The 16,207-nt window shown below is 29.9% G+C and overlaps 1 protein-coding gene across 1 annotated transcript; it reads left to right on the top strand.

Annotated features, from left to right (window-relative positions):
• The first annotated feature begins 14,371 nt into the window (after positions 1-14,371).
• LOC114186031 (transcription factor SCREAM2-like) lies at positions 14,372-15,989 on the top strand. The gene is made up of 4 exons (XM_028074029.2): positions 14,372-14,558; positions 14,672-14,803; positions 14,978-15,148; positions 15,726-15,989. The coding sequence occupies exons 1-4, from the start codon at positions 14,481-14,483 to the stop codon at positions 15,798-15,800; spliced, it is 456 nt and encodes a 151-aa protein (XP_027929830.1). The 5' UTR covers positions 14,372-14,480; the 3' UTR covers positions 15,801-15,989.
• Positions 15,990-16,207: the final 218 nt, after the last annotated feature.

Here is a 16,207-nt window from a genome sequence, read left to right as displayed (position 1 = left end):
TTGCAAACTCTATCTACTAATATCACTGCAATGCTTACTCTATGGTTCTGTACATTCAACTGAGAAAGGGCTATTAGATTAGAAATGTCTAGAAAGGAAACACCATAGCTAAAACGGGACAATAATGGTTAATGCTCTGTTTTTCTATATACCGAACGAATTTGGATTCTCTAGTGATTTTTTATGTATTGTTTTTTATTGTACTTTCATAATATATTATCACTAATTTTAATATTTTAAAATATATTAAAGAAATATTTAAAATACCAGTATAATGTATTTTTAATTTCTGAAAAAAAAATCAGTAAAAAATTTGGATTCGTACCAGACCGAATGCATATGACACCCAACAATTAACTTTTCTTATGAGAAAACCAACTCTGATATTGAGATATTGTAATTGCATTCTTATAAGTTATATTTATAGAATTTTGAATAAAATTGAAAAAATGGGAAATCTTTCCTCTGTATGTTAAGACGTGGTACTTTATGTTTACTTTGTAGTCCAAAGACCGATATATTCAGTGATGTTACTTTATGGTAAAGTTGAAAATTTATGATCATATCCTCAAAATACAATGCCAATCCACCACTTAATCTTTTTATAATTGCGTGATTTATTTTAGAATGCCCATACTTTCTTCCTTCACCTGTGTAGGAAAAGTGCACATTGTTTATGATAAAAAATATTTTAAATTGCATAATTTAGAAATTTATTTTGGAATATATAATTTAAAACTTAAAATATATTTTGTATTATATAACCTGTACCTGTATTATAGATTGTATAATTCAAAATATATTTTTTAATTTAAAAATGTATTCTAAATTATGTGATTCGAAAACATAGTTCTAATTGTACAATCCAAAACTTGTTTTTGGATTCTTTTTTTTGATCCAAAACATGTATTTGGATTATGGAAATTTGGAAACATATTTGACATTATACAATTTAAAATATTATTCTAATTATATAATTTAAAATATCTGAAATATATTTTTAAATTCAATAATTCAAAATAAATAATTTTAGAATATAATATATTTCTAGATTATATAATTTAGAATAAATTCATAGATTGAACGATCTGTCAGATCCAAAATTATATTTTTGATTTTATAATTCATAACACGTTTCCAAATTTCGTAATCCAAAATTCTGGACTATAAACAGTTTAGATTTTTCAAACATTCAATAGGGGTGCATAAAGAAACCAATGGGTGGAGAAAGAAATAATCTTATAATTGCTCTGCAATAATCCGGATAGTGGGCCACCTAGCCAATGCTGGATCAATTAGGGTTAATGCCAAAGATTATATTCAGAGGAATAAGCGTTAAGTATTACAATATATATATATATATATATATATATATATATATATATATATATATATATATATATATATATATATTATGGGAGTATTATGTGTGTGAATTAGTAATCGAAATATTTACAGTTTTTGCAACCACAATGATAGTTGTAATCGAATATTAATTTGTAATGCTCATAAGAAAGAGATTGCATTGGTATTATCTCTTTTCCGAGGTTATAAAGCACAAAAACAGCATCATAAATAAAATTATATCGTAGGGGAAAATATTTGCTGAATACAAGTTATGGCCTCATAGTAAGATAGTGTCCCAAGGTAGCCTTAAAATGGTAAAGCATCATAAATTTGATGAGATAATGAAGAGATGATTAAAAGCAACAGAGCCACATTAACAGCTATTCAAAGTTTACATACATTAGGTGAATCAATAGCCAAAAAAGGCTCTCAATGTGAACTCTTCTTTGGTAAACTATATTACTATACTAACAAGTTAAGAAAATCTTAAGAACCAAGTAATCAACCAAAGAAAAAAGTAATGAGTATGTATTTACGTTTCCCATCTAACACAAAAACTACTTCACCAACCTTTTGCTACATATGAATAACATCTTATTTATGCCTCAACTAAATTATTAGCTTCACCCATACTGATGATACAATCGTAAGATCTCTGGTTGGTGGTTCAAAGAAAAGTTAATGGTGCAGTTGCCACCTAGAAGAACCAGTCTATTCTCCTATTCATGTTAAATATGTATTTTGTTAGATCATGTTACATAATACCAGTAAAAATAAATTTGAAGGTTAACTCAACCTTACAAAACTAGCTTATAAAATAAGGTTTATTACATATGTATATTACAAATTAATTGGTTTTATCTTTAGTCGACGTGAGAATTCTAACATATTCCTTTACGTTGAGACATATATTTCATGTATAAAACTGAAAATTAATGGATAATCTACTATTACTAGTCCGACGAATAAAATAATAAATTTCACTAAAATTATTGTAAAATTATTGTAACCACGAATGTGATACTATATTAAAAGTAGACATTAATTTAAACTCGAGCTTACAAAGCTACATTTATATACTGCGACTTCCGACAAATACAGATGAAAGATTTAATTTTGAAGTCTATGTTAGTGAAAAAATGTTAATTAAAAAAAGTCAAAACATAAGGTGGTACTGTGTACTCTCATAGTAATCCCTGTCTACAGTGATGGGAGTTATAGAAAGCAGACTCAATTATGACATTCATATTACAGAAATAGTAATATATGGCAATTATCATCATGGTTCTTCTCAGACAGTGCCTTAAACAGAAGGAGGAGAAAATAGAGAGAGAAAAATAAATAAAATTTGAAGCAGTGACAGTGGAGTTATCAGAAGCTAGTTGCAGAAGATAAAGATTTGAACAGGGGTGTAGTAGAAGACAGTGTTTGACAAGTCACGTTGTGATCTATTCATGGCATGTTATGAATGTTTGATGGTCCCACCCTACAGTTACAACACTGCCAGCTACAGTTGTGTGGACCATAATTTTTGCTGTCAATTACGCCAATTTAATTAAAATGCATTTTAGTGATACTAATATGTGTTAGTTCCAGGGAAAATGAGATCAAAAATCACTTTTTTAACATGTAACAAACCAAAATCACTTTATCATGCATAGTTGTGCTCGTGGTTGTTTGATGGGTGGTGTTGTATTGCAGAAAGCTATAAGTGGAAAAAGAAAGATGATACTAAATTAAGAAGTCACGGTTGCAATATTTCTGTAAACCTCAACAACTACAAGTAAGCTCATGAAATATTTTTAGAATTTTTAGAACTATGTTTTTGTAGTATATGAGCTATAATCAATTATATTAACCATAATATGTTTTATATAATTAATTATATGAAATGTGTAATCGATTATGATATATATGTTTAAACATATAATTGGTTATGTTTTAAAATTTCAAATTTATTTATCTTCTTGTTATCTATGTAAATAAATTTGTTCTGGTTTACCTAATAAGTCTTATATTAGTTAGGAGTCGAGGTTAAGTAAAATTTAAATATTTTTATCTTTCTCTACTTCTCAAGGCGTCTTTTAATAACAAAACCGTAAGAGAATTTAAACATTTCAAAATAAATAATATCTCGAAAACATGATGACCATTTTTAATGATGACCGTCAGGCGAATTTGGATCGGAATCAGAACAAATCCTTTCTTTTTTTTTATCCTTTGACAATCATCTAGATGTGAATGTTTGTGAAGAACAAATTCGCAAATTAGTGTGAGGTTACATTAGCAAACCTTTTAAATTCATCAAACAAATAATGTATGATGCAAACTAAACAGTAAAACTGAAGATCCTGATGAAACTTGTTTGTTTGATTGCATCCAAATTAAATAGACATGTGATTCCAACTGAATGTCAATGCCAAATCTAAAACATGTTCCAGAGTAAACGCTACTGTAGCAATTACTCATTCTTCATTTCACATGCTGCTATCCACGTCACTTAACAATAAATTCCAACAAAACATTTTCTCTTCTTCTATTTTACTTCACACATACAAAAAAAAAAAAACGTTCTTTTTGGCATATCATTTTAAAATTAAAATTATGAAAATTGTATTTTTTATAAATTTTATATAAATTATTAAATAATATTAGTTAAATATCATTTTTATAAATTTTATTTTTTAATTTAAGTTTCTGAATTTTATTATCATTTTAATAAATGATATTTAACATTCATTTTAAAATTGAAATTATTTGGAAACAAATAAATTCAAATTTACAATTTGAATAAAAAATTTAAATTATAACTTAAATTTTAAATTTTTATCATCAAATAATTGTATCACTATTAAACAATTTAAAATGTTATAAATTTTAAATCATTAACCATAAACAATACTATTTGGATAAATAATACGCTACCTATAGAAATTTTTTATTAAAAACGGTGCTACTTTATAAAAAAATTCTCTTCTCTACTTATATAAAATTTGATGTGAGATATCTGATATCAAGGTTTGTTAATTATATAGTTTAAGATTCACAACATGAGAAAATCCCTTCCTGAATAAACTATAGATGGTCAAAGAATAGTTGATCTCCAACTTTCATGGGGAAATGCACTTCGATAGGACGACTTCATTATTTTTCAAAGCCATTATAATCTGCTTACTCATCATTCTTGTTTCTATCAGGAAAAAAAAACACACACACACACAAAAAGCTTTTGAAGCTATAAGAGGTTGCCAATTTTTAAGGAGGTTGCACTACTGATTGAACATCATTGTCGTTCTTGAACCAATGCCTTGAAGGGTTGCTTTCTCTTATCTTTTTAATTTACCTTTCTTTGATTCCAAAAATAAAAGATGGTTTAAAGTTTCAAGGTGCTTTTACCACTCATTATTATGGGTGTCCTGTGCAATCCAAATGATAAAAAAAAAGTTGATGTCTTTGTACAAATGATCCTATTGTCTTTCCTTTGATGCACTTTGGTTGTTTCTATGTGTAGGTATTGCTGGCTGGATTGAACATGTGAGAAAAAGAGACAAAATAGGTTTTGTACGATGTGATCATGGAATTTTCGACAACCCAAATAAGTGTATAGAATAAGTTGTTGTGTTACGTAACTACAACCTAGCCCGTGAACCTCAACGTCACTTACAACTCTCACATCACATTTTCATAAAGCGGTGGTATTTCCTATTTTGGTATCTAGCTAATTAACTCGCTTCTCGATGTCAACCACCATTCGCAGATCCTAAGTTAAACACAAATTCTTATGATCTTTGAAACATTATATATGAAATAAAACTTCATCAAATCAAACCATCAAACTATATATATTGAAGCACTTCGGTCCATGTTTCTCTGTTATAGTCAATTATGCGATTTAGATATATCAGCTTCATCCACCTCAACACAGATTTGATTCACCTAAAACACACTATAGCATTGTCTTTCTCAGACAAAACATTCATCTAAAATAAGTGAACATATATTATTAATCATTCAAGTTATCAAAGTTCAGAGGTCACTAGTGTAGGGCTGACTTTTACTAAGAAAAAAAAAGTTAGATGCTAACTAAATAGCAGCTGAAATTGCAGTTTTCTACTTTTCTTTAAATGAACAAATGGTTTTCTTTTTACATATATGAGACAAATTTGTCCAAATATTATGGAAATGACCAAGTAAAAAATATTAATGGTTTTGAAGTAAGTCATGTGAACTCATGACGATTTCTAAAGCAAAATTGCGAGCACTTCACATAACTTCTTTATGAATTTTTGAGAGATTGAAGTTATCAAAAGTTATGATGATTTCAGTACAAAATATTAATACCGAAGTCGTCACGACTTCAATTTTTCAGAATTTCATGATGAAAAAATTGTTTGAAATTCTTACAGCTTTGTTTTTGAAATTGTCGTAAGTCCACACCATGACCAATAATATTTTATTGACTTGTTCATTTTTGTAATATTTGGACAAATTTTTAACGTAAATGTAAGAAAACTGAACAAATGCATATATAGAGTCAAAATATGAATGGGCAGACATTAATGAATTAGTATTTTGTTTTAAAAAATTGTATAGCTAGTGTTTTGTATTAGTATTTTGTTTTGTTTTCATTTCTCCTGAATTTGCTGAGAAGTGTTTGCAAGTTATATATAAACAATGAAAATACATTGATCCAAGAAAACATGGTGTAAGAGTTATTCCATTAGAATTCTTGGGTAATGGTGTTGGTCTTACATGCACAAGAGAACCAAAACCATCATAGTGTTGTGAATAGTCAAAGTGTAAGTCAAAAGTTTCACATTAGATAGAATAGACAAAATTAAACACTATATAAGAATAAAGATTCAAATAACACTATCATATATATAACCACAATCTCTCAATAACTATAACTCTCAATAGGAAACATAACCCAACACATAACAGGGAAACCATTGTGTGTGTGAATGGAAAAAGACATTTGTATAATAAAAAGAAAGGTGAACATAAAATATGATGTAACTATATTTTTTCAAATATTATTGCTATATATGTATGGACACATATATATGTAGTTGTGTGACATATAACTGTAGAGTAGACCCTGTGACTTCCAATTAGCACTTAAGACTTTGTTTTAATATAAGCTAGGTGTTTGGAAAGTCTCTTTCATCGGCATGCACACACATGTACAATGATATTGTCTCTTCAGGCTTCTCAATCTCTCTCAGCTGCCTCTTCAACTCTATTATACTTCTGTCACAGTTGTCATAGCAAAAACAAAATGCAGATTCACTTTATAATTTCTTTTTTGTACTCTAATTCCTTGCGAGTAGATTTTACACTTAAAGAAAAGGCTGCAATGATCGTATATACAATAATTTTTTTCCTGTTGTAAAAATGAATAAATAGAAAGGGAGGAAAGGGTAGTCACGAAATAAAGTTCCAATTGTAAACTATTTAATTATTTACGTTAACTACTGATGCATTTGGAAAGGAGAGGAAACTTTTTTGGGTTAGCATAGTTAAAGACATGGATCAAAAAGAAAATTCCAAAAGCAATCTTCCCGTACCTCGGATATGGTGTATATATCCAAGATCTGGGATTCTATTTTTATTAAATAGAAATTTAGTAGAACAATGATGAACTAATCAACCTAAACACAAGGAAAATGTAAAATCAATACAATTCTAAAACATTTAAGAATTTTTTTATCAGCAAAGTATAAAGATATATTTATATGAGAATATTTGGAGTGTTTCAACCTATATATAAAATTATATATAAAATTATGTACATGGTTTCTTAAACAGATTATCCTATAAAATAATACCTTACGTTTCCAATCTGAATACTCTTTTCCTATATATATTTTGATCTTGACAATAATATTTATAATTCTTCATAACAGATTACAAACTATCTTCCTACATAATGTGCTACTTCATTGTCTATTGTCAAGTGCTATGTCCATTTAGTATTTATGTTTGATAAGGTTTCATCAATACCATCTAACCGAACATGGTCTCGAAAATTTGAATTTTTTGCACAAAATTTTTACACTTCAAACCTCTTTCTTGTGATGTTCTACTCTCGTTATATATTTGATTTGTTTTAGTTCTCAACGATTTTTACGACTCTTGTTAAGAAATTATTAATCCAGAATATATGAGTGTAAACGTTCTCAAGTATAAATATAATAGGTACAAGTATGTTATCATAAATTTCTGGCAATATGAACAAATAATCGATGTACATAAAAAGTAATACATTGGGTTGATTGGATCTAAATGGGAATATAACAAGTTGTGAACAGTTTTACATATTTGTTTAGACTATTTTTTTGTTATTCTAGTAATAATGTAATGGGTGGCCTAAATGAGAAACAACATACAAAGTATGTTGATTTATATTCATGGTAATTAAGGAATACTAAAAGAAATTGTTATTGATAACAAGATAAAATCGTTGGAAAAAAATATTCCAGATTCTAGACTCGTTGAGAAAATTCTGGAAACGGTGCCAGAGAAATATTAAACATCTATTGTTTCGTTAGAAAATACAAAAAGATTTGTCTACAATTACTTTGACAAAAGTAATACATGCCTTGCAAGCACAAAAGTATTGAAGATTAATGAGAGAAGATCATGTAGTTTAGGCTGTTTTACTTCATACTGAAGAGAATACTCTTGTAGTCAAGAACAACAAAAGGAGCAACTATAATAACACATAGGTTTGTACATCTTATTGCTATTGAAAGAAAAATAATCATCAATCCAACAAGTGTTGGTGGAAGCCAAATGTAAAATGCCACAAATACAATCAATTGGGATATGTAAAAAGGGTATGTAAATCCCAAGATCCTCAAGAAAATGTCAAGATTGTAAAGCATAAAAGGATACTAACACAAAAATTTCCTTTAATGTCACCTTATTTACATCTAAAGTAAAAACAATAGTCATAAAAAATGAATGATTACATTTTTATAAATAAGTAAAACAGTTTTACGTTGAATTAGTTATAAGAGTCGACATAAACTACATAATTTGCGTTGAACATTAAACAACTCCACGTAAATTATCTCGTTTACGTTGGCCCTTAAGTGGTCCGACGTAAATTTGTTCTTATATTCATATCCATAGGTTCTCTCATCATTTTCAATGCAAAAAAGACGCTAAAACACTCTTTCAACGTAGGGTTTTATCTCTGGTGACAAAATAGTGGTGGTTTGGTGGTTCTTTTTGACAAATCTTCTTCTTTAGTGATGGGCATATGATGGGAAATACTTTGTCCTATTGGTTTCATCGTTAAGGTTTGTTTACTAAAGTTTGCAATTTTATTTGTGACAGTGACTTTTTGGGGAACTCAATCATGACTTTGCATGAATGTCTCTTTTTTTTGTATACAATGTTTATCAAAATTGAACCTTGGTTCTCACTATGGTTCATTTTTTTAACTATTAAAAAAATACTACAGTGAAATTAGTATTTTTGGACGTGTTTCAATTTTCTGTGTTACATATAAATAAATGACTTTTTTATAAAATTGAAGAAGAGTTAGTGATCAGAGAAGTTAAATTTATGACAAAAGTTATACCAGTCAGAAGAAGATTAGGTTATACATTTTCAAGAGTACTTAAGTGAAGGATGAACTTCTATTTCGGTGGTGAGAGTCTAAGTTGAAAGAAGATGAACACATGAAGCACAAGTCTTTCCACCTTTCTATCCTTATCTCCCTCTTTAAAAAACAAATTATAATGTTATTTTATTATATTATTATATTATTCTTTTATTATATTTTCTCTTTCTCTTTTATTGGGCATTATTACACAACATGCAAGTGACTTCATTACTTATAAGAAAAAAAATTCTAAATATTAGAATTGATCAAATTTCAGCATTACTAGAGTTATTTAATTTGAGTCTAATATGATGCAAAATATTATTTTTAATTTTTTAATAAACAAAGTCAACATTAAAAAGTCAGTTTAATACTGAATACTAATAAAGTTGGTTAAACTAATTCTAACGTGATACAAAAAGTTAATTTAAAAAAAAGTTAAGAAAATGTAAATTTTTTATTTTAATAAATAAATATTTATGTTACAATCAACTATTAAAATAAATAAGACTAGTATTAACTAATAAATATTAAAAATAATTGGATGGAACAATCTATTCTTTGACAATAGAAATCAGAATGCACATTTTGTAAATCTGAATTCGATTTTGCACATGTACGAAAAACCTTAGGAAGACTTCCTTGTTCACTATAGGAACTCTTTGGTAAAGAAGATTTTAAAGACAAATTGGGTATAATTGTAATTCTTTGTAAACAATTAGATATTTCTATATATGGATCAGAGTTTGGATTCTATATTAATTTTTTCTTTGTTGTACCTTCAAAATACATTGATGGTCATTAATTTTAAAATTTTAAAATATATTAAAACTAGATTTAAAATATTAAAATAATGTGTTTTTAATCCTTAAGAGAATACAATACAAGAAAATTCAACAAAGAAATCAGAATCTGGATTGAGAGATTTATATGTTTAATAAAATAAATTAAAATAAATAAAATTAATATCAACTTAATTGATATTAATTTTAATAAATATGCCAATAGTATTGGAGGTGAATGAGTGGATTTTCCATGCAACTCCAACGATTAATTATCATTAGTACATTGGTGTCAATTATATTTTAGATGTTTTTTGGAATTACGAAACGGAAATGTAAATAATTATTACTCTACAATGCAAAGACAAAATTTTCTTTCATAAACAATGTATGTGTCTTTGTGCACAGAAGTCATAGTTGAGTTTATTGGTAATCCCAAAATCTGATCATAGGTAATAACATACTCTTATGCCAAACTATACACAAAGTTATATAGAGTTTACCGTAGTTCTCTAAGTTTCTTCTTTATTTTTTTTTTATCAGTAAAAAATAAAATTAAATTAAAGAGAACACTTGAGGGGTGCTCTAATCCTTTAACAAAACATTTTGCACACATTGATGCACTAGGTTGGCATCATAGCTCCACCAAACAAAAAATTGTTCCAAAACCAAACCCACGTGAAATAACTTTGGAGATTCAGCAGCATGGAGTAATATCAATGTGTATGTCTCCTAAACTTGTAGATGTACATGTTTCTCTACCTTAAATTTGTTCGTGGTGGCAGATATTATGGAATAGGCGAAGAGAAACAACCCAGTTGGCCGAACCGCACGCCATCAGTTTATATACATCAATATATAAGGCCTCTGTACGTATAAGTGTTGTTGATAGACAAAGGCAATGACCCTAGTGTGCACCTCCATCCAAGCAGTTAACCCAAATATGAAGACTAAATCCTTCCTGATGTAGTGATGCGGCATCCGTCTTATGGTGTATGATAATTGATTGCAAAAGTGCTAGATATGACATGTTGAATCTTGCATCTTGGTTACTTTTGCCTTTGCACATGTACACCTCATCTTTACGGTTCCCCTTCAAGTTTGCTTACCTATCACACTGAACACACAATTATCGAATCACAAAAATTTTAAACATGTATGTGGGGATAGGTACCAATCGCTATATGAAAACATCATTGCTGGAACCTTATGTTTCATTCATACCCAAGCCGCTACTTGTGCTTGGTCAAAAATTTCTCTTGGGTCTACTTTCCTATGATTAAAAATTACCCCGTTTCTATGTTTCCAAATTTCCCCAATTATAGCTAGCCACATCCCTTTCCATACTAAATTTTGTCTACTATTAAGATCATATAGGTGAAAGTGTTGAAAGTTAGCCTTAGCTTTGACGTGATGCACGGTACTCACCCCCAACCATCTATCACACATATTCCACACCATTTGGGACACCTTACATGAGAAGAACAAATATTCTGCATTCTCTTCGTGTGCGTGACACAATTCACAAAGGCTATGTTGTAATTGGACTCCTCTCACTAATAGATTGGTCTTAGTTGGTAATTTATCCAAGAGTACCCTCCAACCTAACATTTGAGCCTTTGGAATTACCCTTGTGTTCCGTAGCATTTTGAATTCTTTTATCACTTCTTCTTCAACAGTTTCCTACAGCGTTTTTGTAAGCAGCCTTTACCGAGAATTCCCCATCTCAACTCCTTTCCATTTCCATGTATCAGGGTGGCCCTTGCAGAATCGTTGGCTGCTAATAATAGAGAGGAGTTGTTCCTCCACAATTGTCTCCCAATCGAATCTAGATCTCCTCCAGGTTAGGTCCCACAACCAAATATTATCCTCCCAATGATCGACCTCCCCAATAACTCTATCTTTACACTCTGATATCAAGTATAGTCTGGGAAACCTAGCTTTAAGTGTTTCTTCCCCTACCCATTTATCTTCCCAAAACTTCACTATTTTCCCTTCTCCTACCACCCACTGAACGCTATTATCAAACCAGAGTCCTCGCGTTGTGCTTCCGCATACCTTGTGGATGTCTTTCCACCACCTTGACGCAAACCTTAACGTGATGGGGTCATTGAGGTTTTTCCATGATCCATATTTAGATTCTAAGACCTGTTTCCATAAGCCATTGTCCTCCGTGCCTAACCTCCATTTCCATTTTGCTAGGAGTGCAACATTAAAATTATGGATGTCTCTTAAGCCCAGTCCCCCTACCTCCTTTTGTTTGTAGATGTTTTTCCATTTAACCCACGCTATTTTCCTATCTTTTGAGCCCCATCCCCAGAGGAAGTTTCTTTGGAAATTTACGAGTTTATTGCTCACACATGTTGGCATTTTATAAAAAGACAACTAATATAGTTGTAACGCGGATAAGACAGATTTAATTAAGCATACCCGATCAGCCATACTAATAAGTTTGTCTTTCCAATTAGATAAACGGCTATTAACCTTCTCAATCATAGGTTGCCAAAATTGTTTAAGCCTTGAGTTCCCTCCAATTGGCATTCCAAGATACTCCAATGGGATTTTCATATGTTTGCAATTTAGGGTAGAAATATGGTAGAAATATTTATATATGGTAGAAATATTCCATAAAGCTTTGAAATCGTCATGGAAGAAGAAGTGTGGTGAGATCTTGACACATGTCCCAGGTGAGTTATGTGTCTTAAAGATAAAGAACACAAACCTCATTCCAAATTAATACACGTATGGATGAAAAATAAGTCTGAATAATAAAACTAAATAATTCAACGTCAATCTATCTACCCATCTTTATCCATTTAGGAACGACAAAATTTGTACTGATTATCCAGTTTCGAAGGCCTAAATTAAAGAGTTAAAAACTTATTCATCTTTTTAATAATTATATAATTAGAAAATATGAGAACGTATATTTTGGACCCTAATTAATGGAATGTTAGAAGACTTTTTTTTGATAGAGCCCTAGCGAAGGGTAGAGCACATGGAAGAGGGACCTGGGGGCTCCGTCGGAGTCACGAGAGGTATATATGAACGAAGCATGCACACGTGAAAGGAAGTAAAAAGAAGAGAATGAATGTTTTTGTTTTGTGGTGTTTGTGATTCATATAAGACAATTCCGATCTAAGTTCGTCCTTAGAAACAATCATCGCATTTTTGAAGTGTTGTCCATTTTGAGTTTTGTCACAGTTTGTCTTTATTCTTAAAAGGTATCTCAGATGATGAAATAAAGTAGGAGTATTTAAACTTCACTTGATCTCGACTCTTAAATAATATGGAATTTATTGGGTGTACCAGAATATAAACCCTTCAAAAACTTCAAAATGATTCCATTCAATCATAATTACCATCCGAAGTCAATTCTTTCAAGCACTTCACTCACGGGACTCCATTCATATCTCTTTCTCTACAAAAATATACTCATTTTTCTCACTAATTTTTCACTGAAATACCCTTCACATCAATTTTCATAATTATTACAACTGCTAGGAGGATTAATTACTATGTATTAAAAAAATTACACTGTCTTTCTGATGTATTTTTCTGTATAAATTGAACACTAAATCACATGCATAAGGTGCTCTTTACCTGTCATTAGTTAATGTGCATTATTTATAAAGTTGCAACGCGCTTTGACAAGTTAAATTAATGTAGAAAAGGATGCTATATACAGTAAAATTAAGTACATGAAGGATGTTTTATCACGTGATTCGAAAGGAAGATAGGAAAATAAAAAAGAATCTGGGGAATATATATGACAACCACTCGCAATTTTCTTGGGATCGGCACTTCCAATTTTTACTATTATAGATCATTATATCCAAGATCCAGAACAGAGACAATTCAACAAAATTCATATAAGAAGCTTAATCATAAAAAAGGAAATGATAGCATGTCACGGGGAAAGATAAAAGCTTATATTTGATTATATCTCTTTTAATATACTCAATAGCTCCACATAAAAATCGAGTTGATAAACAATTCAACAATTTTAAATTATTTAATGTTTTAATCTTCAATAAAATAATGGCATTTCTGCATGGATATGGAATATTATTAATAAGTTATCAGTTACTTTTTTTCTTAATCAGATTGGTGTTTGTGTCTAATAACATGCTTACTCTCTATCTAAAGAAGTTAAAACGGAGCTTATTATGTAGGTTTAACAAAATAAGATTTTATCTTAATAAATATGTTTAAATAAGATTAAATATGTTTAATCTATGTAAAATTCCTTAAATGGTAGGACAACATAAATGTACACGATAAAATTATCAAGAGAAACGCTTGGTTATGATGAAATTAATAACTATAAATTTGAATAATATACATGAATGATTAAGAAGAATGACTATTATATATTTTTATAATAGTACTGTGTATTTACCTAATAATTTAACTATCTTTATGATTACATGGTTACCATTTATGATTATTTATTTCTTATCAAATTTGTCGTGCTTCACCCAAATTATTTACATACAGGTATCTGAAAATGGCGAGGTCAATTTGGTAAAAGCATAATTGGGTGTGGGGAATATTTAGGTACTCGTCATGCAAACAAACGACATATTGCACATATTTTTTAATAGCTCAGCCAATTCTATAAAAAAGGAAAACATGTCGAAGCAGACAGATGGAGAAGGAAGGGCAGAGAAAACAAAAGGAGAGAAAAGCAAAATCAAAATCGAAACAACAACTGCACAAAACTGATAAGCATGGCTTCTAGGGACAAAACAAGAGCGTCTCTGGAACAGACTTTGCAACAACTTCGCGATGTCACGAACTCCACTGCAGTAATTTCTTATATTTTGATGAATTAATCACAGCTTCTGATTCATCTTGTTATTGAATCAAAGCTTTTAAAAGATTTGACCTAAATAATGGTTTCTCTGTTAACTTTTGGCAGCTGAACAAAGCTTCAATCATTGTAGATGCCTCAAAATACATAGAGGAGTTGAAACAAAAAGTGGAGGGACTGAACTCGGAGCTGGGGATCACGGAATCATCTTCAAACTCTCAAATTCATGAACTACCTGCGGTGCTTATTGATCTTGTTGCTGCATTTAGTTTGTTGTTCGTTGATTCTTATGAATTTCTGGGTCGAAATTAATACAGATCTTATACTAAACATTCAATAATTAATTCGATTTAAGTTGGAAAAGAGATATAGGGTTCAATACTGATGAATCTTGTGAAAATGGTATTTTTGCAGGTAACTGTGAAAACCCTAGAAAAGGGTTTCCTCATTAATGTGCTTTTGGAGAAGAATAGCCCTGGTATGCTCGTGTCCGTACTTGAAGCCTTCGAAGAACTTGGCCTTGATGTGCTTGATGCTAGGGTTTCTTGTGAAGACAGTTTCCAGCTAGAAGCCGTGGGAAGAGAAGTAAGAAAAAAAATACATAAATATCATAAAACTTTCTCTTTAATTTTCACCTAATTAGTATGTGTTATACATCAGTTCCGAAACTATTATGTATCAGCTTCTGACTTTATAGTCTCTTATACAAACAATCCAAACATATACATTCATAGAAATTAGAAACAACTGGAGTATAGTTGTAAAGTTTTGGTAAGAATTTTTTCATGGTTCTGAGGCGCCAAAGTAACATAAATTAGATACCTGAATGGAACCACACAAGTTTTGAAGAAAAACAAACGTTGTACTTAATGATGTGTGATTGATATCGATTCATTGAGACAGAAATTTTTTACCCTATTTGCTATACACCTCATAGTCATTTATTAGTTTTTCTCTAAAAACCAGAAGTTAAAAAACCTTAAATGGGTTCGCTATATATAGTTATTCTACCTCTTTTGTTGTTGCATGGAGTGTATATGGGAACAAAGTGTAGAGGTGCAATAGTTGGATAATATGAAAAGGGGATAATGTTTATAGTAAATAAAATATGATGCAAGCAAGAATTAATAGTGAAAATTTATGACAAGAACTTGTTTTGCAGAGTCACAAGAACGACAGTGTTGACGCGCAAATGGTAAAGCAAGCAGTGTTGCGAGCAATGAAGAAGGAGGAGTAATTAATGAAAGCACACGGATTAGAAAAAAACGAAACAAAAAAAATGAAGTACCGTTTTTGTCTTGTTTAACCTTTAAAATTTGCACATGAACTCAAAGAATTGGTGATTTCATGTTCTGCCAAAACCTCACGAGGTACCTCTTCAATGATCCTTACGTATTGATATGGCTTATCAACATCTTCTTGGATAGTGGGAAATGAATGAATGGACATGCATCGTCCAACTTATATATATATATATATATATATATATATATATATATATATATATATATATATATATATATATATATATATATATATATATATATATATATATATATATAACACAAACACACACGTATATATAGTAGTATTTTGGAATTCAGTGGGTGGGGAAGAAAAATGGACAAAAATATGCAAATGACA

This window comes from Vigna unguiculata, chromosome 5 (assembly GCF_037176805.1).
Source record: "Vigna unguiculata cultivar grain cowpea cultivar isolate G323 ecotype 2 chromosome 5, ASM3717680v1, whole genome shotgun sequence".
Taxonomy (NCBI): Eukaryota; Viridiplantae; Streptophyta; class Magnoliopsida; order Fabales; family Fabaceae; genus Vigna; species Vigna unguiculata.
The sequence above is the reverse complement of the archived record's forward strand: the minus strand, read 5'-3'. Positions and strand labels throughout refer to the sequence as shown.

Excerpts from the sequence above, each read along its gene's own strand:
- LOC114186031 (XM_028074029.2), top strand. The coding sequence starts at position 14,481 with ATGGCTTCTAGGGACAAAACAAGAGCGTCTCTGGAACAGACTTTGCAA. Across the intron at positions 14,559-14,671 it reads ATGTCACGAACTCCACTGCA|CTGAACAAAGCTTCAATCAT; the intron begins GTAATTTCTTAT and ends AACTTTTGGCAG. Across the intron at positions 15,149-15,725 it reads TAGAAGCCGTGGGAAGAGAA|AGTCACAAGAACGACAGTGT; the intron begins GTAAGAAAAAAA and ends CTTGTTTTGCAG.